The 27,006-nt window shown below is 29.9% G+C and overlaps 4 protein-coding genes across 8 annotated transcripts; 3 read left to right on the forward strand and 1 right to left on the reverse strand.

The window, feature by feature from the left end:
- Positions 1–3,707: 3,707 nt before the first annotated feature.
- On the reverse strand, positions 3,708–5,472 carry LOC137807618 (protein RGF1 INDUCIBLE TRANSCRIPTION FACTOR 1). The gene is made up of 4 exons (XM_068608341.1): positions 5,133–5,472; positions 4,760–5,005; positions 4,491–4,631; positions 3,708–4,212 (listed from the first exon to the last, which is right to left on the reverse strand). Exons 1-4 carry the CDS (start codon positions 5,139–5,141, stop codon positions 3,865–3,867), a joined length of 744 nt encoding a protein of 247 aa, XP_068464442.1. The 5' UTR covers positions 5,142–5,472; the 3' UTR covers positions 3,708–3,864.
- A 4,413-nt stretch (positions 5,473–9,885) lies between these two features.
- Positions 9,886–11,758, forward strand: CRR6 (chlororespiratory reduction 6). Of its 3 annotated transcripts, none has more exons than XM_068608339.1 (4): positions 9,886–10,212; positions 10,919–11,050; positions 11,139–11,347; positions 11,433–11,758. In XM_068608339.1, the coding sequence occupies exons 1-4, from the start codon at positions 10,011–10,013 to the stop codon at positions 11,637–11,639; spliced, it is 750 nt and encodes a 249-aa protein (XP_068464440.1). In that variant the 5' UTR covers positions 9,886–10,010; the 3' UTR covers positions 11,640–11,758. The 3 variants fall into 3 exon arrangements, with proteins under 3 accessions (XP_068464440.1, XP_068464441.1, XP_090155579.1); XM_090299453.1 differs by having other exon boundaries at positions 9,916–10,212; positions 10,905–11,050; XM_068608340.1 differs by lacking the exon at positions 10,919–11,050 and having other exon boundaries at positions 9,893–10,212.
- A 5,550-nt stretch (positions 11,759–17,308) lies between these two features.
- Positions 17,309–20,432, forward strand: LOC137807613 (uncharacterized). 3 transcript variants are annotated; one of them, XR_011080560.2, is made up of 4 exons: positions 17,325–17,815; positions 17,901–19,131; positions 19,517–19,562; positions 20,154–20,432. XR_011080560.2 is itself a non-coding variant. In XM_068608333.2 (2 exons), exon 1 carries the CDS (start codon positions 17,423–17,425, stop codon positions 17,741–17,743), a length of 321 nt encoding a protein of 106 aa, XP_068464434.1. In that variant the 5' UTR covers positions 17,309–17,422; the 3' UTR covers positions 17,744–17,815; positions 17,901–17,964. The 3 variants fall into 3 exon arrangements, 1 of the variants encoding a protein (XP_068464434.1); XR_016519091.1 differs by lacking the exon at positions 17,325–17,815 and adding an exon at positions 19,270–19,322 and having other exon boundaries at positions 18,424–19,131; XM_068608333.2 differs by lacking the exons at positions 19,517–19,562; positions 20,154–20,432 and having other exon boundaries at positions 17,309–17,815; positions 17,901–17,964.
- A 4,077-nt stretch (positions 20,433–24,509) lies between these two features.
- On the forward strand, positions 24,510–25,914 carry LOC137807614 (uncharacterized). The gene is made up of 5 exons (XM_068608336.2): positions 24,510–24,696; positions 24,779–24,828; positions 24,929–25,013; positions 25,394–25,455; positions 25,542–25,914. The coding sequence occupies exons 1-5, from the start codon at positions 24,636–24,638 to the stop codon at positions 25,710–25,712; spliced, it is 429 nt and encodes a 142-aa protein (XP_068464437.1). The 5' UTR covers positions 24,510–24,635; the 3' UTR covers positions 25,713–25,914.
- Positions 25,915–27,006: the final 1,092 nt, after the last annotated feature.

Here is a 27,006-nt window from a genome sequence, read left to right on the forward strand (position 1 = left end):
ATAAATTGGTTTTCAATTAATATTTACTATTTTCAACTTAATTAGAAGGTTATAGTTCAATTCAACTTGTCCAACTAGATCGAACTAATCCAATTTGAGTTCAAACTAACACGATATTGTGTGACATGGGTCTAACTTGTGTGACATGGATCTAACTTGGTTGATCCTATCTCAACTTGAATTAACATTATGTGATTTTGAAATTGGTCCAACATGGGTTAGATTTGTCTTGGTCTGACTCGACTTATCCATAAATAAAACCAATTTTACTCAAATTGATGTGAAATTGACACGACTCAAATATAACTCGATTCAACGTGACACGAATCTGATGTGAACTTGACCCGTATTAACCAACTTGAGATGATGTCAATCTAGTTTAACTTGACATAAGTTTTACGTGTTTGATATTAAGTTTGATAATTTATTGGATAAATATTTTTTATTTGTATATAATTTTTTTTATTTTTATTTTTTCATTTTTAAATAAGTTTTAAAATTTAAAAAATGATTCATGGGTGGGTTGATCCTTACCCATAGGACTTTTGTTAGCATTTTAGCTTTACGAACTTCTTATTTGAGTTTTTTTGGTCAAGTAAACATTATTTTTTCGCGACCCATATGAGTTGAGACAAATTGATAGATATAACTTCAATATACATGTTATTAATTTAAAGTTATTGTCACAAGTTTTCTCAAAAAAATGTGTCTTACATTCTGAAATTTTAAGTATTTGAAGTTATCTACTTCAAAAAATTTAATTCCTTCAGTAATAATTATATGTGTGAAGGTAATTGACTCAATAGTATCGTAGTTACTTATAAAATAGTTAAATCGTGTATACTTCCCCATACCCGTGGTAAAGTAATTAATGAGAGTGGGTTTCAAAACCATAACTATTTGTTTCTGAAAATAGGAGAATGGGCATGAAAAAATGCAACTTACGGAAAAAAGAGTGAGAAAGACGTTACATATTTCTCTTAAAAAAATAGAAGGAAAACAAAAAATATTAATTATATTTTAAGTAATAGATTATATTATTAATAATTTATTGCTCTTAGTACTTTTTTTAGTATCACATTTTTAAATATTATTTAATTTTTATTTAACTATTATTTCTAAACCTGAAAATAACATTTGTTACTCTCTGTTATCTAACTGTTATCAGTAATCTTACATTTGACTTAATCTTAATTACTTACATATATACTTATTTTTTTTATGTAAATGATTTTTTTAAAAATGTTTTATTAAAATTAAGAAATTTATTATAGTTTTAAATTTTTCAAATAAAAAATAAATTAAATAATCGATTGTATTTATTAATATTTATAATTTTATTATAATATAAATAATTTATATAGAAATAAAATAAAATAATTAATTTATCTCACTTCTCACTCTCTCTTTTTTTTTTACTTTTTCTTTCTTTATTGACTCTTTCATTTTCGTCACTCAAGAACAAAAGCCAAGTGGAAGGCAAAGATTGCATTTGATTTTATAGTACCGAAAGTTTAGTATTAATTAAAAAGGGGTTTTGAAGAAGGTTTTGGACCCAATAATTAATACGATTTCAAAATCGAGGTAAAGCATGGGTTATGAGGTTAATAAATATTAATTAAGTTGAATATTTTTTCATTACTTACAAATAAACAATGTAAAAAAAATGAAGTTTTTAATAATCAATATAAAACGTTTTTACCTTTCACGTTGTTTGAATTGATAATGCCCTGGTTTTATAACGGATCTAAAAAGAATAAGTATAATTTGTCGTATTAAATCATTATTAATTTTTAAGTTCTCAAATAGGTTTCATCCTTTTAAAAAACCATAACAAGTCTTTATATTAAATTGATGAAAATACTAGTGTAGCAAAGGATGATATTCAATTTGTTTTTTCAAAACTCGTCATCAAATTGAAAATTCTCATCTACAAAGACATGTATTAAAATAAAATTATTTTAAAATTGATTATATAAATAAAAATCAATATAATATTGAGTTTTCAATCATTTAATTATTATTATTCAACATAAATAATAATTTCCGATGATATAAAATTATTGTTTTTCAATCAATTTTATTTAAATTATTAATGATATTATATTTAACTAGCAAAAAGTTGTCACATGTATTTACCTTTTTATTAGATTTAAAAAATTGTATAACTAATTCATATATATAGTTTTTTTTAAAATAAATTAAAAAATTATATAGCCGTTACTTTTAAAATTAAAATCAAGTATTCATTTATTTATTTTATTAAATAAATTATTATTTTTATTAAAAAATAAAATTATTCTATTAAAAATGACACTAGAAAAATGACCATAGTATTAAATTAAAAAATTATTTCAATAAAATTATATATAACCGTTATTTTTAAAAGAGAAGTTATTTATTTATTTTGAAATAAAAAATTATTCAATTATTTATTTGAAGAAATTATTTTTATTATTAAAGGAAATAATCAAAATATTATCCACTTTTTTATTTTGACAAAAAAATTATTATAATAATTATTGAAACAAAAAAAAATATTATTAAACTATAGAATATTTTATTAAAATTAATTAAAATAAATAATTTTATTCAATTTTAGTGTAGGTATTTTTTTATTGTGTAGGTAATTTTTTATTGTAGTTAGTTATTTGAATTTTGAAAATTAATTATTTAAAAAGTAAAATTGTAAGAAATTGTATATACAAAATAGATGTATCTTTTGTAGGAGTAGTTAATTAAAATAAAAAATAGTACAAATTCTCACAAATATACATATAATTTTATAATAATATTACTACAAAAAATTTCGTAGCTGTTATTTTTAAAAAGTAAAATTTATTTAATTATTTTGAAATAAAAAAGAGTTATACAATTATTTATTTTATTAAATAAATAATTTTTAATTTATTAAAAGATAAAATTATCCAAATAAAAAATGACAGCCAAAAAATTACCAAATAATATATCATCTTTATATAATAGTATAAATAGAAAATATATTGATAATATTTTCTGAATCTCTCTATATATAAGTTAATTTCATCTCACTTTTCAATTATATGGATGACTTTTGTTTTTTCTTATATGGAAATAATATTGAGGGTTTTGGCTTAAATTAAATTAATATACTTGTGTTCAATTCTTTAGTTATAATAAATTTAACTAAAACTCCAATTTTACTACCTTTTTATCTATACTTTTCCTTCTTAATTCTGTCTCTTTCATTTTACCTTTCTTTATCTTTATTATTAAAATTCCTATCTTTCTAAAATTGTTTACCTTGTGTCAAAATCCAAATTATTCTGTGCAAATCTAAAACATCATTTATATATTATAAACTTTTTAATCTAAAATTTAATCGTAATGCAAGTGGATGAAAATAAAATACATTGAAATTTAAAATTACGCTGAAGATGAGGAACCACAATTATTTGATGTTTTAACTGTAGAATGACCGTTGGTTTAGATATGGACATAGAATGTAGCACATCCTAGTGAATCAATGAACAGCTTCACAATTTTGTTCCTTTTCTAGATTCATTTTGTCTAGTCAAAAGCACGATTCTTGACTATGATTTAACCACAATTATTATGATCATAATAATATCTTTTATCAATGTACAGACATAACTTGGAATTGGGAACCACGTGATGCCATTAAGACAAAACCCCCGACCAAGTGATTAATTAAACAAAATCTTCAATTTCGAGAGAGAAAGAGAAAGAGAACTTTGAACATTTCACCTCAGTCAAAATATCATATCACAGTAATTAAAAAATTAAAAATTGAAGTACTAAACTGATAATCCATTATTTTTTTTTATTTTTTTTTTGGGTGGTGGTGCTTGTTCATTAGTGTAGCTAACACAGTGGGGATCTATGAGGGATCCCTTTTCTTCTACTCATGCTGGTGGCCATATCTTCATCCGAAACCTTGTTATTGCTATTGGCCATGAATTTTGCACACACAGTGCTCCATCCACTCCTCCTCTTCCTTACAATCTCTGTGCAAGACATGCTCATGTTGTTCTCAGACCCTGATGACCCTGAACATGAACTCATTGGCTCATCACAATCCACAACCGTTGAACGAGTCATCTCCTCATCCCCCATCTCTTGTGGGATCAGAAAGTCAGGACTTAGTTGTAGGGAGTTGCATGTTCTCAAGTATGGAGAGAGATCCTTATAGTGTTTCAGCACAAAATCAACCTACATGTCCACACACAGAGGAAACATTAGCCACTCTTTAACAATTCAACAACCAAAGTTTATATGCATGCACTTAATTTATGGAAGTTCAATTTCAGTTCACTGGTATCTTTGAATCATTGTACATATGCTATATTGGACAAGTGATGAGCAAATTACAGGAATTTTTTTATGCTATATTGGACAGAAAACTATCAGTTTCTATACAATAACCTACATATCCAGACACACACACAAGTGAATTTTGCTTGTTTAGTATAAATTTGAAGTGTATGTACCTTGCATCCAAGAGAGCAATGGATAAAAGGCTCTTGAAGACTTCTATCACAGGAGGTGCAGTAGTTTCCTGACCCTTTGAATTGCCGGTTTTGAGGTCTCTTTTTGATGAACACCACCTTGGCACTATTGATGGTATAGGCCTAACAATAGAATTCATCAGAAAATTAACCATATCAAATTGAATTTTCGCTTTTCTTATGGTACAAAAGCTGAATTGGAATCCAATGTATTACTGTTACTTTATTTAGCTTTATGTATGTGTGTGTACCTGAACGTTGGAGCAGTCTATGAGTTTCTGAAGATCTTCCATCCTAACAACATCATGATAAACGTAACGGCGAATCTGAAGAAGCCTGTGGAAGCGATGAGATGGCAGACAGTGAGGACAAATACTGGTGCAACAATCTAAGCAGAAGACATTCTTCTCATTCTTTTTAGCGTTCTCATGGTAAGAGCACCCCACAAAGAACTTTTGTGTGTAAAGAGCTTCCAACCATGCAGGCTTTTGGTATCCCTACAATAATCAATCATCACCAAAACAAAGCTGATAAATCATCACTACAACCAAAAGGGTCATGCATAATCATCATCAATAAGAATGTAAACAGAAAAGAGAGCGAAATCAAGGGAATTCAATTGACCATGATCATGGAAATTAAGCTTGCAAGAGAGCCTCTTAGAATTCTCCTCGAGCTGTGATCAAGTTATGGCGAGTAGTAACTAAGGAGAGAAGCACACAGAGAGAGAAATAGAAGAGTATTTATGGAGGTTCACAAGAGGAGTGAGGAGAGAACATAAACATTTATTGTTTGAATAATAGTAGTAATAATAATAATAATAGATAGAAAACAATTTTTGTATAGAGGAAGGGTTGTGATATGATAGACAGAGAAATAAAAGAGAGAGAAACCGAAAGCCATAAAGAAACAAGTTAAGCTATGAGGGGAACGTGGGCGCTGTTTCTGTGTCTCCCATTCTCTTCTTAGGCCCCTAAACTAAACTATTCTCTGCTCATCTTCTTGGCTTAAGAGCTCTATTGCTAAACAAAACTACTCTCTCTCTCCTTGAACTCGCTGCACTTTTTATTATTATTTTTCCATATCATATTAATCTCCACCTCTCTCTGATTCACTATATCTAGGAAACAACCACTTGCTAATAGCCACTTGATTTTGGACTTTGAAATAGAGTGCCATATTTCATTATTTTTGTGCAAATGTCATTGCTGATTCAATTTTTACACTCCAATTTCATTTTATAAGACTTTTGGCTTCTTTCTTCAACCTTTTCTCAATGAATGCTGACAAATTAGTAACAAAGTGCCTGGCATATGCTTAACTAAAACCAGGGTAAATTTAATTGACATATATATAATACATCTACACGAAATAACATTAGTTTTGGTAATAATGCAAATGGAATTAGATCTTCCTTGTTTTTTATTATTATTTGGAGAAGTCGGTCAGTTGCTCAGCAGAAGTTTAAAAATGAAAACAGAATGAAAAAGGGAAAGAAAAGGGTCAGAGCGTTTAGTTGAGAAAGCAGAACAGAACTTGGAGCCACCTTTTCTCCAAACACTATTTTTAAGCTTTCTTTAGTTTCCTTTGTGCCATATATGTTGGACTTCTGCATAATTAATAATGTAGATTACTATATGGCTTCAAAGCTAAGCAATGAGAGCATAGAGACACCAATCATCAACCTACTTAGCAAGACAAAGCATGAAACATAGTACCAGAAATCAAGACCATACTTGTTTCAGAGGTGGAAATTTATAATAGGGATTGACCTCACACATTTATCTGATGCAAACAGAAAAACTTATTTGATTCTAGTTATAAATAATTTGATATTCAAGCAATAAAGTATGTCTCAATCTATGAATTGAAAAATAACATTGCTTTGCATATGTATCAACTTTTGAATTTTGACAAAACTTTTTTAATTTATATTGAAAATCATTTATACAATATTAAGGGACAAAAAAAACCTGTATAACATTTGTGATCACTCACTCCCCTGTGTCTTAATTTATTGTTTGTGGTTACGCTTCTAAAACCAATTGTCCATCCTATCAAGTGCTTGAATTTGTTTTTAAAAGGAATATAAACTCACATGCATAACCAGTGTAGCAGCTTGAAGAGGCTAAAGTATTGAGAACAGTATGTTGAATTCTGACCATAAATCGGAGAGTTGATTTGGCAACAATTCTGAGCAGGCTTGTAGCTAGGTAACTAGCCACGATTATGACATGTACTTAAAAAGTCACGTTTTGTGAACCTCAAATCCAGCTAGGAATGTTACTGCTGCTAACAACAAACAATTTAAAGATTTTGTTAATCTATGGGACCAATTTGACTGTTTCATTTTTGACACCATGAAATTCTATGGAACAGTGGAAGTGGGGTAGTAGGAATTAGCACTTTGTCCCAGCTTGGCAGTTTTCTCTTTTGCTGCAGACCAAAATTCTAAATCTACTGCAGGTGACTTAGAATGTGTAGGAACACTAAAATGATGGCTAGTTTTGTGTTTTAATAAGACAACCAAATCCTAAAAAGAATATGATATAGTTATTGTGCAAACTTTCCCATCCTCCATTTTCTGACTAACTAAAACAATGACAATGAAGATACATGCTTTCCAAACCAAATTATTCATCCACTCAGTGCAAAAATTGGTTCCTAGTGCTATGTGCTGTGCATATGGCCTCACAGAGATGGCAGCATCGCCTAAACTGAGCCAACTAAAATCTGAAACAAGACATGTACGATGAAATCCCATGTTTTTTGGGGAATCAAATATGGGCAACATTAACCAATCAACCACTCCACTAACCCAATTTCTGTGCACTACAATAATTATCAGAATTTCTAACAAACGTTTGACAGACAGGCACAACTCATTAAGCACTAACCAGCAAAATTAACGACAAATTAATTTATGGGCTTAATTTAGTGCTAATTTTGAGGACCTTGCTTCTTGTGCCTTTAGGCCATAACCAAGAGTTATTCTTGGGGTTTGAACGAATAGGAGATAAGTCTTTCTTTTTTTGTTTTCCTTCTTTACCCTTTACCCTTGCTATGTGGTTTTCCTAATTCCCGTTTCACGTGATCCTTAGCCTTGGCGTGATACCTGACAGTCCGTGGTGTCACTTTTGGAAAAACAATTTCACCAACAAGACTAGTAAAACAAGTTGATTCCTGGTTTAACTTATCTTGAAATTTCAGCTCTATGTAGCTCCTAAGCTCTTTTAGCCATTATTCTAAGGCAATTTGGAAACTCAGAGCCGTGTATAATATAGCTATATTCATGATGCATAAATTGTATGATAATGAACGCAAACCTAGTGCATAACAGGTTCAACAAAATGAGCACCATGGTTAATATCGTATGATACCAAAATGTTGAGAAATACGTTAACAGAAGAAAAGAATTGTCACCCCCACCCCACGTGCCATGAAAAGCAGAATGGTATCATATCAGCAAAGGAGCTCACGTGCAAGGGATCCAAGGACCAAAATTGAAGAGTGTAGAGGATCCTTTTCCATGATAGAATACAATGTTATAAAGTTTGTGTGTATGGTGTGGCAGTCAAAGGTCAAAAGATCCAGAAGTTGGCAGAGATGATGAGGTTAGATTAGAATGAGAAAGTGTGGGTCAGCGGGTGAGCCGCACGAGGGGATCTATCTGCAGAGGCCACTGCAATTCTACCTCACCCTCACTTTCCCCTCCTTCTTTAATCCCACACTCCCTTCCACATCTTCTATTTTATTTCCCACCCCTTATTTTTTAAACCCTTTCTCACGTGCAGAGCCGTTTTCAATGACCAGAGGACGATGTGCCATTTTCACCTTCCTCCATTCACACATTTCACAACTCACAACTTTCTGATGAAGATCATACTTCATCTTTGTTTGATTCAACACACAGGCAAGTCAGTTTTGGGAGGGATTAGTATCATTTTCATCACTAGCAGTACAACATAATGTTATGAATGATTGCATAAATCTATAGACACTGCTGAACTAGAGTACAGATACATGTTGTGCACGTGAGTTTATTGAAAAATATTAGGGTAGGAGCACTTAAAACTAAAAACAGGAAAGTCAGGTGAGGTATAAAATGGTGTGAATTTGTGATTGCAATAATTGTGTCAATGGCATTGCTCCTTACTTTTATAAAGGTCAATGTAGTAGCATGAGATTGGTTTCTTGATGAAAGCATGTCATGTGGGACAGCAACACTAAAAGAAACAATGTTAAAATCATGTCGGTTGAGTTGCGTGATCACCTTTACGATTTCACGAAACTACTAAACCCTCATAAAGGATCCTCCTATTTCTACTCAGCTATCAGCATATCCTAATATGACCCACACTATCCAAATATCTAATTTCGCATTTGCACAATGTGGATCATGTTCTTCATAACAATTGTCACCATTATGATGTATGCCCATACACTCATCTATGATGCACTTTACACACACAACCTTTACATCTGGCCCATTCACCACTCCTTCCTTATGCAAATGTCTACAATCTCCTCCTCTGTCAAATTTCCATAGCTCCATGCAACTGAAAAGACCCTTCAATCACCTTGAAATTTAAGAGAAACCAATAAAATTTGTAACCATAGTCTTGGGAAATAATCAATTTACTCTCTCCTATAACTAACACAGACATGTCATTGTTAGACTTGACACAGATATGTGGATGAATACAAAATCAAGTGGTGCAACACAGTTACACAGACATGTGGAAGAACATGTCAAAGGTGAGAGCCACCACACTGACAAATGTGTAATGCACTAACAAGCTAGTGTTTTTTTTTTATATTAATTGTTACAGCCTTGCATGGAGATTATGTGAAGCAAAATTTTGGTAATCTTCTTATCAACATACGTTACTATCACCAACTAAACATTGTACTTTGGTGAAAAGAGACATAAATTGTCTCTGGGCTTATATTTAGCTTTGTGGGCAAACTTGAAACATTACCACATAAAACTAAAACAAGATTATAAATAAATCATCACGTAATTAAATTATTCATAAAATATATCAATTGAATCAAACCACATAAGCATCAATTACATTAAGTTCTCAAAAGGATTTTTAAATTGTATAATCTTTGTATACAACCATGTGGAAACAAAAGAAAAATGAAATTAGACAAATGAACTCATTAATTATAGCATGTTAATATTGGAGAGACAATTTACTAAGATAGTATTGAAAGAAAAAGAAATTTCTCCCATTTTAATATACATAATTCATTATACTACTTTACCTAAATTATATTTTAATATTTTAATATTGTTGATTCTAAAATTTATTTACCTATCTTGATCCGGTTTAACGGTTTAAGTTGAAAGGGCGAAAAACCGGTTTTAAAAAAGCGGATAGAAGTATGGAGAAAACGTAAGGTCAGAGAATTTTGTGGATAGAAACTGTATTAACCGCTTAAGCACTTCTCTGCCTGCAACTGCAATCACTTGAGCTCTGAAATTGCAGAGTAATGATGGCTGCTACCCCAATCAAATGCAAACCATTGCTTCCACTTTCTTCTTTGCCAAAACCATCCACTTCATGCTTTTCTTCCAAACCAATTTCCCTTACTTCTCCAATTCCTCCTCCTCTGCATCAGAGAGGACCTGCTGCTGTCTCTGTTGCCTACAACCCCCAAGGCAACTTCGACCTCTCCTTGTTTCCTGATGATGGTAACACAAACACTATCATTACATCCATTTTACTCATCTTCTCATTCATCTCTATCACTGCAATCTACACACATTCACATATACACCACAAGCTAATTCCTAGGATTCTTTTTAACCAACTAAGTTCACATGAAATTCAATGCTATAAAAAGACTCAAAACTGTTTCTTCTGTACAATACTCCCACATCATATAGTCTCAATAGTTTATAACGCTTTAAATACATCTTTTTCCCTTAATTTCTTAATTATAAAAAATATCTCCCTCAACCCCTTGATTATCAAAGATATCTTATAAAACAAAATTATAATAAAATTCTAACTGATTGACTCTAGTATATATAGACTTGGGATGAATTTATGTATGGTTATTTATTATAGGTTCTGAATCTTAGATTTGGTAAGAAAAAAAGTCATACCATAGTGTATATATTTGTTAACTTTTACCATAGTTATTTAAAAAACATGTTAATAATGGTTTCTGATTGACTGAGACTGTAAATTATTTTGAACTGACAGTGGATAAAAGTTAAACTAAAATATAAAATTGTGATGATGAAAATGGAAGATATGTACAATTAAAGGGCCTAAATCCATTTCAAATCAAAGATCTAATTTCATCTCACTTAGGAAAACCATAATAATGAACTTGCTCCATGCATTTAATGGAATGTATTATACTACACTTGAACAGACTTTGGTTGGCAGATGAACCAAAAGTTGCACCTCCTCTGCCCCCAAGTGAAGGGCGATTTGAGGTTGTTATTGACAATGATATTATTACTCGTCTTGATTTGTCCCCTTTTCAAGCTGCAACAGGAATGAAATCCCCTTTATCTGGTAGGCATGCTCATTATCAACCTTCAAAACTGTTTAGCTACTTTTTTTATGTTAACTTGGATGCTACCTGTTTGTGTTAATGTTGCAGTTAAACCAAAAGATTTTCTTGAGCGCTCAATTGGCTTCACCATCAACTATACAAGAGAAGATCCCCATGATCCTAGAGAATTATCAGAGTATCCTGATATTAGAGTGTGGTTTGTGAGACTTGATGCTACCTATCCATGGTTGCCAGTTTTGTTGGATTGGAGAGCTGGAGAACTGGCTCGGTATGCTGCAATGATGGTTCCACACCAGGTGATGTTAAGAACTGCATGTTTTTGTGTAGAAAAGGGAAAACATGTTTTTGATTCTGACACAGTATTTATATGTTATGGTGCAGATGAATTTGAAAATGGGAATTGTTTTCAACCCAGAGGCGTTGGAACTGTTTGTGATGAAGAAAGTTTTCATTGTGTATTCCTGGTTGAAGCATCACAACATTCCCAAGCCTAAATTGAAGGCAAATGATATGGCCAGAATGCTTGGATTTAGAATTGGAGATGAACTATATGACTTTGTTGATAAGCATCCACTTGATCTATCTTAATAAACAGTACTCTGAATCAGTACCCCAAGAATGAGAATAACAATTTTCTTCTTTCTGGTTTGATTCAATATATCATGTTAGAAGTTGATTTAATCAATTTTATCTTTATAACTTTTAAATGTGTTATATGTTTTTGTAGATTATATTTGTAGTACAGAAAAAGAGAGTAATTACTTAAGTAAAAGTTTAACAGGCAGATTAGTGATTTCTTGTGATTATGATAATTTTTTTCTTTGTACAACCAAGAGGATTTTAGTTTTGTCTAAATAAGTTATCCTTGAATTACTTTAAACTTTGTGTTCCTTAAATTCATAAAGTAAGTTTTGTTTCTCTTTATTGTAGCTGTCCAACTTACAATCCTCATGATAAGTGAACATGAAGCCTCTCATTTTTCATTGGTGAAAGTTCACAGCTTCTTTCCTCATTTTCTCTTAATCATGATCACTTACTAAAATAACTACATATAAAAACAGAATAATTGCTAAAATAATTAAGCCTTAAAACACTATGAAAAGTCTCATTAAACGATTTCTCCTGCCTTTATATCCTTCTTTTGTATGCTCTTTTCTCTCTCCCTTTTTATTCTCCCTTTTCCTCTCTTTGTTTCTGTGTTCCCTTTAACCTTTCTCTTCACCATACTTTCTCTAGTTTATGTTAATCTTATGGAATTTTTTATAGAAAAGCCTGAAAAACAAAGTAAGATTATGAGTTTATGGGAAAGAGAAAGTTTAGTACGTGAGTGTTGGGAGAGGCATCTAAGGAAGAGTGTTTACTTTGTATTTTTAAGTACAGGAAAATTAAAATTTTATTTTAAATTATTAATATTATTTTATTATATATTTTAAATTTTGAATATATTTATACTATTATAGAAAGGAGACAGACTTGTTCTAACAACATTAAGGATATTTTTTTATTAAACAACTTTATCATTTACTATAGCAAAAAATAGGCACGAGAGTGATTATCTATTTGTATTTTTTATTTTTATTATTAATGTGTATTTATATTTTTTATTATTATTATTATGTATTTATATTTTTTATTATTATTATGTATTTATATTTATCATTATTATTATTATTATGTATTTATATTTATATTTTTATTATTATGTATTTATATTTTTTATTATTATTATTGTGTATCTGTATTTTTATTTATTTATTATCATGTATCTACATTTTTTATTTATATTATTACTGTATATCCATATTTTTATTTTTATCATTATCATATATATATATATATATTTGTATTTATTAAAATCAACTATAAATTCATACTCAAACATTCTAATTCATTATAAATTTATGTTTCTATATTATTTAAATATCAAACTATTTTTTAATCAATAAATAATAAATAAAATAAAATAAACTGAGGCACTTCAAGGGTGACCCAATCCTTATATAAAAATCTCAAATCAAGATTCTTAGCACCCAACCGACTGGGGATCCAACAAACATGACAACACATCACAGATATTAACATATCAAATCAAGGTACAAATGCACATCAACGATATTAACATATCAAATCAGAGAGAATATAGGAAATATCCTTCTTCCTTAGTTAAGAAGAATAGTGTCTATGCGTGGAAAGTAAAAATATTAGTTTGAATTATTTTCTTAACTTATCTATTCATCTTTGAAAAAGTGGGGTATATTTAATATCTACTTCTAGTTTTCAATGGAAAAACCTCAACTTTTTACTATGAATAGGAGTATTGAAGGAGTACAAGGATACAAGAGTACTAGAGAATGTCAACTTCAACTTATAATTGAAGAATGGTAGTAAGTTAAAATCAATTAAATAGATAAAAGTAGATTATTGTAAGTCATCCAAAGAAAAGTGAGTAAGTGTTATATCTCGTTTTTATAGTAAAACTCTTATAGTTTTTCTTTTTCAGTATGTTTTCCACATTAAAAAGTTTGTTTATGTTGTCTTTTCTATTATTATTTCTTGCAAGACTATTTTAAGTTACATAGATAGAGGGAAAATTTTCCACCTCTACATAATTTGATTTGTTTTCCAATAGTGGTATCAAACTTATGATTTGTCTTAATGATTAATTTAACAAATACAGTATAAAATAATCCTTCTATCGAAAGTCTTCCTAATGAAGATTTCAAGTAAACATGTCTAATTTGTGTAAACCATAATAAAAATAAGAATCATCATTAAAATGTTTTTGTTAATTAAAAGGAAAATTTATGAATATGGAAGAGACCAACTAAATGAAAATATTATCCATTGATTTTTTATATTAAAAAGGTTTTATTCAAATCTTATTCTATGTTTTCTTATAGTATTATATAGTAGACTTTAACCTTAACTCAATTCCACAAAATCAGTTTGTGAAGTAAGGTTTACACGCATTTATATAAAATGAATATTTTTCATCTCTAATTGATGTAGGATTTTTAACCTATAGTTTAGAAATTATTATTTAAAACAATCCATAAAGAGGATATTGCAAGAATTACTGAGCACGTAATCTTTAAATCTCCTTAAAATCATTTATAATATTTTAACTATTTAAAAAATGTTGTTATTGTAAATATTGTCTAACAAAAGATTAAATTGTTAATATAGATATGACGAGACTAAATTAAAAAAAATGATAGATAAACATATGAAATATTAGGAAAATTAATAAACCTAACCAATACTCTAAAATAAAAAATAATATATATATATATATATATATATATATATTTGAGTTGAGATGGGTAAATGGGAAGGACAGTAAATAAGAAAAATTGTTTCATTCGGTGTTAAACTTTAACCAGAAACATTGGTAGGTACTTAATTTTGTTTGTTGAGAGCAATGTCTAGGGACAGTGGGTGTTGTGTGAGAGGGGCCCTGTTGAACGGTGATTGAGGCATGTGGTGATGTGATGTGAACAAGTCATGTGAGATTCTATCCTACCAATTTATCATACAAAAATATACTTTGATAATCTTTTGAGTTGTAAATAAATTTTTTATGTGACAAATTTATAAATAAATATATATATATATAATAATAAATAAATTTTTAATTAAATAATATGTGAAAAATATTAAAATAATAGTTTTGTACTTAATTTATAAATAAATATATAATAAAAAATAAAATTATAATTAAATAATGTGAAAAAATATTAAAATTATAATATTGGAGATTGTATAGTTTGATTCTTAAAAAAATTAAGCTTTTTCAACACCGGTACACTCTCCTTATCAGAAGCATTTATTTTAAAATCAAGTAAACTTACTTGTATTGTGGTTGGATTCTTTAGAAGAAATTCGACACCAATTAATAAATTATGAATAACCCATATAAGAAACTAACACACCAAATTTATCAATACCCATGGACTATATATTGTGTTATTCATCTAATTTTTGGGTCTCAATTTTATATTTAATTAAAATGAAAAAACTTATTGGACCTGTAATTAACGGGTTCAGTGTAACAAAGTCCAATACTGAAATTAGCTGGATTTTCTAACCTTCTACTGAAAAGCCCAATAAGTTAATTCGTTATTGACAAATTTATAGAGCTTGACAGGCTCTAGCAACTAGCAAATGAATATTCATATCACCTTTTATTGGCAATTTTTTCTTTCACTTTCATATATTTTTTTTTTTTTAATTTTAATAATACTCTTCTTAGTATAGTGAAAAGCGTAATTTTTTTTTTTTCATTTTCAAGTGATGGTAGTTGTTTGTGGTGATGGTGGATGAGAAATTTTTTTATTAAGAAGTGAACTTTAAACTTATCTCGATCTTTTAAAACAAGTTTATAAAATAAGGATCCACTTATATAATATGAATAGTTTTTATCTTTAGGCGATGTGAAATCTCCAACACCTCCTCACACGAGAGGTTGTCAACTCGTATGAGAGACTATATTTTCATGGGTTATTTGATATGATAAGTTTAACAAACTTTCGCTAAAATAGTCGATGCACAAGTTTTGTGGTGTTTTTAGTGGTGGTGGTTGTTGTTTACTTTTTTAATTTTTTTTAAAGCCAAAAAACTCAGAAAAAAATCAACGAGATGCAAAAAATAGAGTACAAAACTAAAATAAATTATCTTCACATTAGGAAATGTTAAATAGAGTGAATCTTCCTGTCAACTCTCTCGCACACACTCAAATGATATAACTAGTCCATTAGACGTTGTCACGAAAGAAAAATAAAAATGTTGCATATTTAAAAAATAAAAATATACTTATTTAAGATTATTTTTAAAAAAATGTTAAAATTCACTTTTCACCATTACTATAAAAAAGTTACGGAGGATGAAGGAGAACTTGTCCCTTTCATTTAATAATAACATCCATTAAAAAAATCTCCAATAATTACTCAGTTAATCAATTTTTATTAGAAAACCTTAATCTTCACGAAGCAGGCACAGAGTTTTGATAGAGATTGTTGTAAGAAGAAGCCCATGGCTGGATATGGATGTATATAAAACTAATTAGGAGTTTAACTTTAAATTGGTATGTTGAGTTTGTTTATTAATAATAAAGGGTCAATTCGTATAAGTCCAAGAAAAAAGAAACATGAATATATATAGAGAGAGCAGAAAATGATATTCTTCTAGTTTGTCCAAAGGGCATTGGAATGAATAAATTAATCAACATCCAGAATATCTGGAACTACAACACAAATATCGATAAGTATATACTATTTACTTGCTGCATAAAATAATGAACAACAATTAATGTATAATATGTAAAATGGAATTTATATATAAATTAATAACGAAACTATGATAGGATTGGATGAATTAGCTAAGTTTTGTCGTGGAAAATTGGAGTATAAACAAAGGAATAACATCATGAAAGTTGGATTGTTTGGTTATGAAGAAGCACGTAATCAGAAATTACGTACAAGTTTTGGTCTTTATCAAACACAAAAGAAAGAGAGACAAAGAAAGGTGTCTACAACTTTCAAAAGTGACGTCCCAATGTCGGATTTTTGTTTTTTAAAAGCAAATTCAAACTATTGCCACAACAATTAGTTATCTTTTCAAACCCTTTATTTAATAATGAATGAAACTCCCTTTTGAACATCTAAGAAGAAAAAACAAGTGATCTTCAATTGTGGGCATAGATTGAGTGAAAGATTTGAATGATGCATTAAAGTTAGTTTCTCTACTCTATGGTCCAGAGTCAAAATGGTCGACGAAACTAAATAAATCTAAAAACAAACAATAAATATATGATTAATTGTAATTAAATCAGTTTAGGTATAAATTATGATTAAGGTACAATTAGGTCATCGTCTGAAATTCAAGAGCAGATCCATAAGTTATAAATACTAGAGCAGACTCAGCGTCAAAAGTATTCTTTCCCTCCTCTTAATTCATCGACATATTGTACTCAAACTGACTTGAGACGCTGAACACAAGAGTTATGAGGACGAGAAGAGAGAAACTACAAAAGTCATTCTGAAAGTAACCCGAACTTTTATCAACAATTTCAATTAAAATATATAGAAATATCTTATACACCTATTTATAAATTGAATGTGGAAGATTAAGATCCATTGTAAATTTATGTAGGTGCTGATCCTATTTCTGATCCTTAAATAAATCTCATCTTATTACTATTAATATATTAATTAACAAGTGGATAAGTGAAGCCACTGATATTTAAGTAAATCTAATTTGTTATGTTATTTTTTTGGGCAACATAATAATTCTATGCTTGTAACGATCGCTCACAAATCTCCATTCCCAACTCGGTTCTTTCTCTTCCCTCGTGATCTTCACATTTCTTCGACATGGCGAGAGGCGCATCGCAATCTCAATCAACAGCGTCCGCGGCCACCACGCGACCGGGCGTGATGGCTCCGCGCGGCTCCGCTGCCGCCACCGCCGGGATGCGCCGTCGCCGCCTCGGAGCCGGTAGCAGCTCCGCTTCGGTAGGAAGCGGTTCCGGCAGCGGAGGAAGCAACATGCTGCGGTTCTACACCGACGATGCTCCGGGCCTCAAGATCTCGCCGACGGTGGTGCTCGTAATGAGCCTCTGCTTCATCGGCTTTGTCACCGCGCTGCACGTGTTCGGCAAGCTCTACCGCTATCGATCCGGCGTCGGCGTATGATTCCACTTCCCAATCACGGATCTGACGATGACCGGTTCCTGATCTGGATCACGAAATCCGGTTCTCGTCTCGGTAAACCTGCGTTTTTAATTTTACGCGTTATTTCTTTAGTTTTGTAAATCTTCCTAGGGCTTGATTAGGCTTCCTGTTTTTGTAGCCGTGAAATGATTGAATCTTCTTCTTGCTGTTGAAGGAAGTCACATTTTGCCTTTCCGCAAAAATCAGTCTCTTCATTCATTTATTCTTTTAATTCATTCTATTATTACACTTTTTTGCTTAAATTTACAAAACAAAAAACGGTTGCCATTTTAGCCATTTCTGTTATCACTGTAGCTTGATTGCGTAGAAAATTTCTGTTAATTATTGATTTACGTGCTCCACATTTATTATAGAATACATTTTAGTGAGAATAGGAGAAGAATACAATTGAACTATAATGGTTTTACGTTGCAAATACTATATTTGATGTTATTAAGCTCATAATAAGGATTTATATGTTTCTTTGGAAAGTTGGTTGGTTGAAAAGGCTCAACATAATAATTACAATAACCTGAATACATCAAGGTGGTTACGCAATTGAATTTACAAAGTGGCTATATGTTAGATAAATTAGCAGCAATTTTGTCTGTATATATAAGGAAAAAGGTATTAGTCTATATTTGAACCATGTAAATTATCAGTTTCCAGGTTCATCTTAAGATGTATATTTCTAATACATGATATTGACCTTTGAGGAAAGGGATTGATGACTATCTTAGGGATTGTCACATTTATCATTGGATGGACCTTCTCTTTGTAAAGGTAAAACATTCTTTCAACTGTTAATGATAACTTGTCCGTTAATGTTTGGACAAAACTTTCATAAACATTGAATAAAAAATTCTGTAAACTAAAGTTAATTTAAGTCTAAGTTAAAAAAAAGTTTACAAAATTATATAATGTTATTTACAAATTGGTTTAGAGAAAATCCATAGTAGGTGATAGATACCCAGACAACTACACCAGCCAATGTAATAGGGATTTTAAGGATCCAGTTGGCAATAGTATATGCCCATGCAGAGTAAAATAGGAGGTCCCTTTGCTTGTAAAATATAGGAAACTTTGCTACATTCATAGAAATATCAGCCATCCCATTAAACAGTACCATAACTATAGAGAAAAAAAGTGCATCAGTGTAAACTCCCCCGCTATCCACAGAACCAAAGGATAATGAAGAAAAAGAGCAGAATGAAGAAGGAGAAGAGGAAAATGATAATGTTGATACTGGACTAGATTCCTATGCCTAGCATCAAATTAGCCAAGATGGATCAAAGTCATGACAGCACACACTGATAATGCTAGCAGATATAATGTCATTCACCCAGCTACTGAAGCAACCAGAATCTCAGGTAACTATATATCAGATTTTGGTTCAAGATAAATTATAATCTTAGAAAACAATATTCTTGTCCCCAATTTTAGTAGTTTGTTCCTTTTGGTTTTCAAATATTTGACTATGTTTGTTTTCAAATTTCCTTTTTCAAAAGAAACATTTACAGGATTATACCATTCAAAATTGTAATTTGCTCTTCAGTACAAGGTAGACATTTTCTTTCCTAAAAGAAACTAAAATTACGGTTAAGCCATTGTTTTACATTAATACGAAAACCTGCTGCGAATGTAATGTGTATTTGCTACTGTTATGTCTAATGTTTACCCGTTTGGAACTAGAAATATGAGGGAGGATGGTTGAAATTGGCACTATTTTTTCTTCAATGTATTACTTTTTTGCAGGCAAGGATGATGAAGAAAAAATGCGTCTCAAATTGGAAAGAGTGAAGTAAGTAACTTTCTCTAATGTTGTCTAGTTGTGAGTATATCAGCGAGGTAAAATAATGTTACTGCCAGGAACATGCTTTCATTATTTGCTTGGCAGAACCTTATCGGGGTCATCTTAATTCTCGTAGCGTGTAGGCTTCTAGGTAGATGAAACATGTATGAAATACTAAAATTGGCACATAGTTTTTGTTTCCCCGACCAAAATAATTTAGCTCCAAATTTTTCAATTTTTTGTATTTTACTCTCCTGACATTTCCTTAATACAATAAAATTGTCTTTAAAATATTTTTTTTTCTTTATACATATACTTTTGCTAAATTACTAGGTAGAAGTTTTCATGGTGGTAATGGGTTTGTGCAATTGTGCAGAAGGCCATTGGCAGTATAATGAGATATATTGAATAATTGAAGTTGCATTTCATATATTTCTTTAATTCAAAGATTAGGATTAAATTACCTATATCAATTGTCTTTGAGGAAGAAAATAAATTGTTTCTGATTGCATGAATGACAACCCATATTTATATTTATGAATTTAACAGGACTGCCATCTCCATTTGTTTGATAGCATCAATTCCCGTTATGTTTTATAGGTATTGGCTTTCTGTTGGAGCTAAGCCTACATATGTTGAACCACTAAATTGATATTCGTAAAAGGAAGTAAGAGGGAGCTTGCAAGTTGGGGGAATGACTGAGAATGGTGCCTTTGAAGGCAAGGTGGAACAAAGAGTGAGTGACATTTGGAATACATAATGGAAATGAATGCAACTCCAAATACCACGTTGGATATTTGTGGTCTCACACCACCACCCTCTTAATAATGTTAACATGAATCCAACGAAAGAAATTACATTAACTCATTTTAATCAAAATGAAGACTAAATTGAAAACTTTAAAAATATTAAAATTACATTGAAAAAAATTGAGTAAATATTGAGACAAAAAAAACTTATTTAACAATTTTTTATAAGGAAAATATTGATTTTTTTTAAAATAAATTGATAAAAAAATATTTATAACCTTTTAATCGTCAAATATTTAGAGACAGGTGATAAATATTTGAGATTTTGCTTTATTCTTTAATTTTCTTTGAGCCAAGATCACTTTTTTGGTCCAACAACACTGTAGTTTGTTATTTTACAGTGGATTACAACATAAGTAGCAAGAGTAAATAAGAAATCAACACAATATATATTTTCCTGGTTCATCCAAATGAGGATTATATTAAGGCTTCTTAAGCAATTGTTTAAGAGTTTTTGCTAACCAACTGATTATAACAAGTATTCTCACCTTCATGTTACAACGAGTATTAACACTTTTTCAAGTTATACCTTAACCTTCATTGAAATTAAGAACTCTCAAAAGAAATAAAAAACACTCTCAAAGAGAATACAAAGAAAGCTCACACAATCACAAAGTAAATAATTAGAATGGTTCCATACTCAATCCAAAAGATTATAAATGTTTTAAATACTAGAGTATACGTTTAGTGCAACTCTTAGTATTTTTTAGCAATATTATAGTATATCTTTTTTGTTGTTTGGCTTGCCTTTTTTTCTTTGTTCTCCACTTTGAATCTCTTTGTATTGGGCACCTGAATTGGTTAAGTTTGGATATTACAATATCGTCATCTGTTTCGTGCTAGATGATCAACAAAAAGTTCGCATTTGCAATCTTTCAATTTATTTTTGTTTTGAATTTGTTTAAGAAACTATTTCAAAAATATTTGAAATATATGGGTTAGTAAGAACAAATCAAAACATAATCAGAAAATCATTTCATTTCAAATAATACATGATATGAAAACAGAGTACTCTGATATTTTCAATTTATTCAAATATTTTGTTTAAAGAAGATTGGAAGATATTCACAATACTTTAAAAAATATATTTTGTCAAGATTTATTTGAACAAATCTCCTTAGAAAAAGATGAATTTTAAATATATATATATATATATATATATATATACACGAAAAATAAGGTTGAATAAAGTCATTGCATTTATTCAAAACTTTTTGTTTTAGGACATAAAATCTTTTTAAATGAATGTGTTTTCAATATATATATATGAATTGAAAAGATTTCGTTTAACTGTTATAATCAAAACATGTATTCATTTAATACGGTTGTCAGACCGTTTATTATGAACAAAACTATAGATACTTCAAGGGTCTACTTTATATTATAGTTGTATAAATAATTGTTAGAAAGTAACACATTGAGTCTGAATTATGTTATGCACTTAACAAAACTTATCATGTCATATAATGAATATGATATAGACACTCATTTAATCTATTATGAATTTATGTTGTAGACACTCAGATTGTGTCGTCTAATGAATTGCAGTTATATAAATATTATTTAGATATTTCAATATACAAATAAATCATTCAAACAACTTTTATTATAATCAAAACGTAACAACATAAACTCATAAACCATCTATTATTCATTAGATTGTTTAAAACTTATCAGATTATCTAGACAGATTGTCCAAAATCTCAACAATAAGATTACTAACAATTAAATAATATAAGAAAATTATTATATTAATAATAGAGTTAGTGGATTAAAATAGTTTTATATAGTTATATACTTTATTTCAAATCATATTTTTAGTAGATGTAAAATCTCAAACTATATACTTTATTTCATATCATATTTTTTTTAGTAGATGTCAAACATTTAGTTTGTAGTTTGGTAAAATTAATCATTTTGAGCACACCATAAATCAAATATATCAATGATATATATCATCCTACATATCAAGATATATGCGTGAATGTTGATGAATTTTCTTATTTGTCTTTACCTGATTATGATTGTTGATTCAGAAGACGATATATATTATATTCACATGAGTGTTGTATGCGCTGGTGTATGAAAGAGGAGAGAAAAAGGAGGAGTGAAACTGATATGTGATGAACAGACAAGTAACTTTCCATAAGAATGGAGATAAATAGAAAAAAAAAAGAAAAAAAAAAGAGAGATTTGAAGGAGGAAGAAGAGTGAATTGAATAAAAGGAAGTGACTCCGGAATCCCATATGACAAATTCTGACAAACATGACCACCAATGTGTTTGTTGCATCCCACAGGAGCAACATGGTGCGTGAAGTTGCGGTGCCCACGTTGTAACTGGTGTGCCACTTCATCCCGAGATGTCGACCTCCACGTGGATTGGTCTTTTCCTTCTCTTCCTAAGGCAACTAAACGACAAAACCTACGTAACCATTCCCATCATGCATCACTCTTCATTAATATTATCACCCCACAAACCCTTACTTTCAAACCTTTTCTTTCTTTCACCTCCTCTCTCAGAACAATAATGTTGCCTCATTCATGCTCCTGCATGGCCTAGTGGCTGCAACTGCGGAAGCACAATGCACCAGTTGCCATAATTAGCACCTACTTATGTCCATCATCTCATTTCTCTCTCTCTGTCACTGTGAAATCTTCACACTTCCATCGTATTTATGTTTTCAATTCGACATTTCTCTTGATGGTAGGATCAAACTCTAATTAAATTTGAAACATTTTTATTCATAACAATCGTTGGTTCAGATGTAAAGCTACTGAAATGCGTGTAGCTTGGCATTTATATGTTTGGTCTAACAATAAATACTCGGTCTAACAAGTGGCATATGAGATTTGAGACACACTGTAAAATAGAGTTGGAATGGAACTTCAATTATCTCAGAAGTACAAACTAGTCAGGTAACTGTAATTTTTTTTCCAGTGGTAGGTATTTCATTCAATAGTGATGGATCCATGTTGAAACTAAATTAACCAAGACCACTTTTTCTCATAATATTCACAAAAATAAGATAATATATAACTATTTATAGAAGAAGAAGTGATAGGACTACAAGAAGAAGTGTTGATATACATATATAGCAAGGATATATAAGCTGTCTTGACTGAGATTGAGATTGGACTCCTCCTTCCTACTTAGGTAGAGGAAGTAAAAAACTTTTGGTGATTTTATTAAAAAATGTATTTAAATGTGATTCAATTTTATAAAATCTGTTTTTAAGGTGAAGTTTACACTTATATATTATAAAATGTCTTTTATTCAATAAGGTGAAGTTTGCACTTATATACTATGAAATGTCTTTATCTAGTTGATGTGAAATTTTTAACACACTTTTCTCATGTCAAGACTTGTCAACTTATTAAACAGAGCAGTATAACGCATTTGCGGCTCGGAACACATTTATAAATGAAAGCTTATAAAGTCCACTAAAACTTCCGAGAATATGAATTAGACTTAAAATTTATCTCTTTAAATATTAGAAACAAAATATTGAAAATGGTTAAGGGTTGTGTTCTAGAAGAGACAGTATTCTAAAGGCAACGAAATGAATATTGGGAAAACGTGGTCTTGTTGTACTCAGGTTGCTCAAGTGAACCGGACAGAACAAAAGTTTGGCATCATAGAAATTTGCAAACATTGATGCTTGCATTCATGTAGAGAAGAGAAAAAGAACAGTACAAACAGACAATCTTACATACATTATTATTATGGGGTTCGTGAATTTTTTTTCCTGTGCCGTTTCCCAAAGTAAATGTATCATTTTTAGGTTGAAAGGCACCAAAAGTTACATGTTATTTAACACCTAAAGTAGAAAAGAGAAAAGAAATACAAGTAATAACTGATATATAATACAAAAAAAAGAACAGTGAAATTATAGCACCTTTTTTAATTACTTAATATTTTCTATTTCATTTAACTTCAAAACCTTCTATCCCTTTGCTTAAATAATTGGAGGTTGAAATGATTAGCAATTTCCTTTGATATAGGGTGGCAGTTGGCACTTTGAGGGGTGCCATAAGACAACTAATAAAAAGGGAGTAAAATAGTATTATAGTTTAAGTTGAAGTTGAAGTTCTATGTGGACCCTCATACGCCACTATATATATAATAAGCTGCCATCCCTCTCCTTCATATCCATCAACCACTCATAATTTCCCCATTTATTACTCACTTAAGCTCTTCTTCACAGGAAGAAACTCTACCCTTCTTCTTTGAGGACTCAAACTTCTAACTTCTTCCCAATATTTTTCTTCAAAATGAAACCTTCTTTTGTGATCTTTCTTCTTCTTTTGTCACTCCTCCTTGCACAAACTCAAGGTAATCAAAATAATACCTCCAACAGCAGTTAAGTCAATTAGTCCTTATTTTTGGATTTCTGATATTACCTTACTTGGTGCAGGGATTCGTTTGGGGAAAGTGTCTTTACCAGTTCAGCAACAGAAACAGCAAGTAGGTCGTTATATGTGGTTTTATTTACATTATTCTTTAGTAAACTTCAACCCTCATTCATGCTGATTATCCTAATGTTAAACTTTACTTCTGACTACAGAATGGAGAAAGTACTTTGCTGAAAAGAAGTAACACTGATGCTGAGGAAGAAACTGTTCTCTGCAACAAAGACAAGGAATGCACAGGTAGTCAGAAGAAAAGAGCCTCTAAAGTATTCAGAAAACCAAACCACCAGTTACCAAACATTCATGAAGATTACTACGGACCTAGACGGCATATGCCTAAACACCATTAGTTTTTAAGACCATTAGTTCATATTCTTTTTCCTTTGTTCTCATTATAATACAAGCATGATTCAGAGTCTTAAATTAGACCCAGTATTATACTTAGTGCGAGTTCTCACATATCACTTCAAATTTCGAAGCTTCATTCTCTTTAACTTGGTTTCTAGTTTCACTAAAACATACCAAAATATCTCTACCAAGCATCATCAAACAAATTTAACCAGAACCAACTCTCTTTTGTATCGTAATTAAACATCTTGAATGTTCTTATGTTGTTGCAGGAAAGTTAAAGAATAGGAAACTCGTTACAACTTCAGTTTCTACAACCCAATCCCTCTCAAAGGTTGGTTGTTGTAGTCTCAACATAAATTTAAACCATTGGAATTTGTTTTTATTTTTTTCCTCATTATATGTATGGTCCATGGACAGAATGTGGAAGAATCCAAGGCTGAAGACTTGGTGAATGAGAATAGTAGAAATGTGAATACAGTGAGGTCTTGGAAGCAGAAAAATGTTCCTGAGGAGCACAACCATGAGCTGGTAGAGATAACTGAGATGGACTATTCTCCAGCAAAGAGAAAGCCTCCCATACACAACTGAGTCTAGGGAAGATTGAACAAGAAAAACTGACAAGTTCCGTATATTAGGATGAATAAAATATATACAGTAGACAGAGATGTTGGACAGCATTGCAGAAAATGCTGCAGTTTTTTTGGCCAAGGAATGATTTGTACATTATTATCCTATCACCTTTATTGATTATAATATATATATTTCCAATGTCTTTTAATTCGATGATTAAGTCATGAGTGCAAATTTTTACTTTTCTCCTTATTTTTTCCACAGTAAGATTAAGGAAAAGGAATGCGATAAGTGTTGTTCTTGTACCAAGGTGTGTGTCTCTTTCTTATGGAAGAAAAAACAAAGCAGGGACCAATGATTGAAAACGTACCATTCACTAGCTAGTTTTGTCTTCTGTAGCTACAAAAAACATGTGTTCATGATGTGTTGCTTACTAAAAATCTTCCATAACCAAGTTCAAACTTCATGATCCATATTCTGTCAGTCATCTCATTCAATTAACTAGTGGAATTATCTGCAGTAAATTGTACAAATTTTTTATCTGACATCACCTTCACCTTTACGGTGATTAAATAAACATGTGGGAGAATCCGTTGGTAACTTTCCAATTTTTTTTAACTGTAATTATAACAACCTTTATATACTATAGAAAAATAGTTTTAACGGATTTATTATTTTTATATTATTCAAGTTTAAAATATTTATTAAGTTATTTATCCAAATTTAAATATCATGTTACTTTGAATTTTTTTACCCTAAAACCAATCTGAAACTACATACGAATAAAAATTTAAATCTATATGTAAAGTGAATGTTACATATAAATTTAAATCTATATGTAAAGTGAATGTTACATATGGATATATACATAAAGATTATAAAGATTCTAATATGTATGGAATATATTTAAATTTAATTAAAAAATAGAAATTTAATTAAATTTATTTTAAATTTAATTAAAATATAAAAAGAGTGTTACATACGGATATATCTGCATGTATATGATGTATTAAAAATTTAATTAAAAAAATATTACATGAGGATTAAATTTGTATGTAACTTATTTTATATTTAATTAAAAAAAAAAGTGTTACATACAAACAATATCAGTATGTAATGTAGATTAAAAAAATCAAATTTAATTAAAAAATAATTAAAAATAATTTGTATGTAACTTATTTTAAATTTATTTAAAAAATAACTAAAAATATTATTAATATTAATAATACTAATAATATTTATAATAATGATACTATTAATATTTATAATATTTATAATAATAATAATATTAATAATATTTATCATATTAATA

The sequence above is a fragment of the Phaseolus vulgaris genome, chromosome 3 (assembly GCF_051622355.1).
Source record: "Phaseolus vulgaris cultivar YP4 chromosome 3, ASM5162235v1, whole genome shotgun sequence".
Classification (NCBI taxonomy): domain Eukaryota; kingdom Viridiplantae; phylum Streptophyta; class Magnoliopsida; order Fabales; family Fabaceae; genus Phaseolus; species Phaseolus vulgaris.

What these genes read in the sequence shown, in the direction of transcription:
- LOC137807618 (XM_068608341.1), bottom strand. An exon ending in TAGACTGCTCCAACGTTCAG is followed by an intron (nt 4,632 to 4,759) that starts GTACACACACAT and finishes TTCTATTGTTAG; the next exon opens with GCCTATACCATCAATAGTGC. An exon ending in ATTGCTCTCTTGGATGCAAG is followed by an intron (nt 4,213 to 4,490) that starts GTACATACACTT and finishes GTGGACATGTAG; the next exon opens with GTTGATTTTGTGCTGAAACA.
- CRR6 (XM_068608339.1), top strand. Translation starts at nt 10,011, where the DNA reads ATGATGGCTGCTACCCCAATCAAATGCAAACCATTGCTTCCACTTTCT. An exon ending in AATGAAATCCCCTTTATCTG is followed by an intron (nt 11,051 to 11,138) that starts GTAGGCATGCTC and finishes TTAATGTTGCAG; the next exon opens with TTAAACCAAAAGATTTTCTT. An exon ending in CAATGATGGTTCCACACCAG is followed by an intron (nt 11,348 to 11,432) that starts GTGATGTTAAGA and finishes GTTATGGTGCAG; the next exon opens with ATGAATTTGAAAATGGGAAT.
- LOC137807613 (XM_068608333.2), top strand. Translation starts at nt 17,423, where the DNA reads ATGGCGAGAGGCGCATCGCAATCTCAATCAACAGCGTCCGCGGCCACC.
- LOC137807614 (XM_068608336.2), top strand. Translation starts at nt 24,636, where the DNA reads ATGAAACCTTCTTTTGTGATCTTTCTTCTTCTTTTGTCACTCCTCCTT. An exon ending in CAAAGACAAGGAATGCACAG is followed by an intron (nt 25,014 to 25,393) that starts GTAGTCAGAAGA and finishes ATGTTGTTGCAG; the next exon opens with GAAAGTTAAAGAATAGGAAA. An exon ending in CAACCCAATCCCTCTCAAAG is followed by an intron (nt 25,456 to 25,541) that starts GTTGGTTGTTGT and finishes GTCCATGGACAG; the next exon opens with AATGTGGAAGAATCCAAGGC.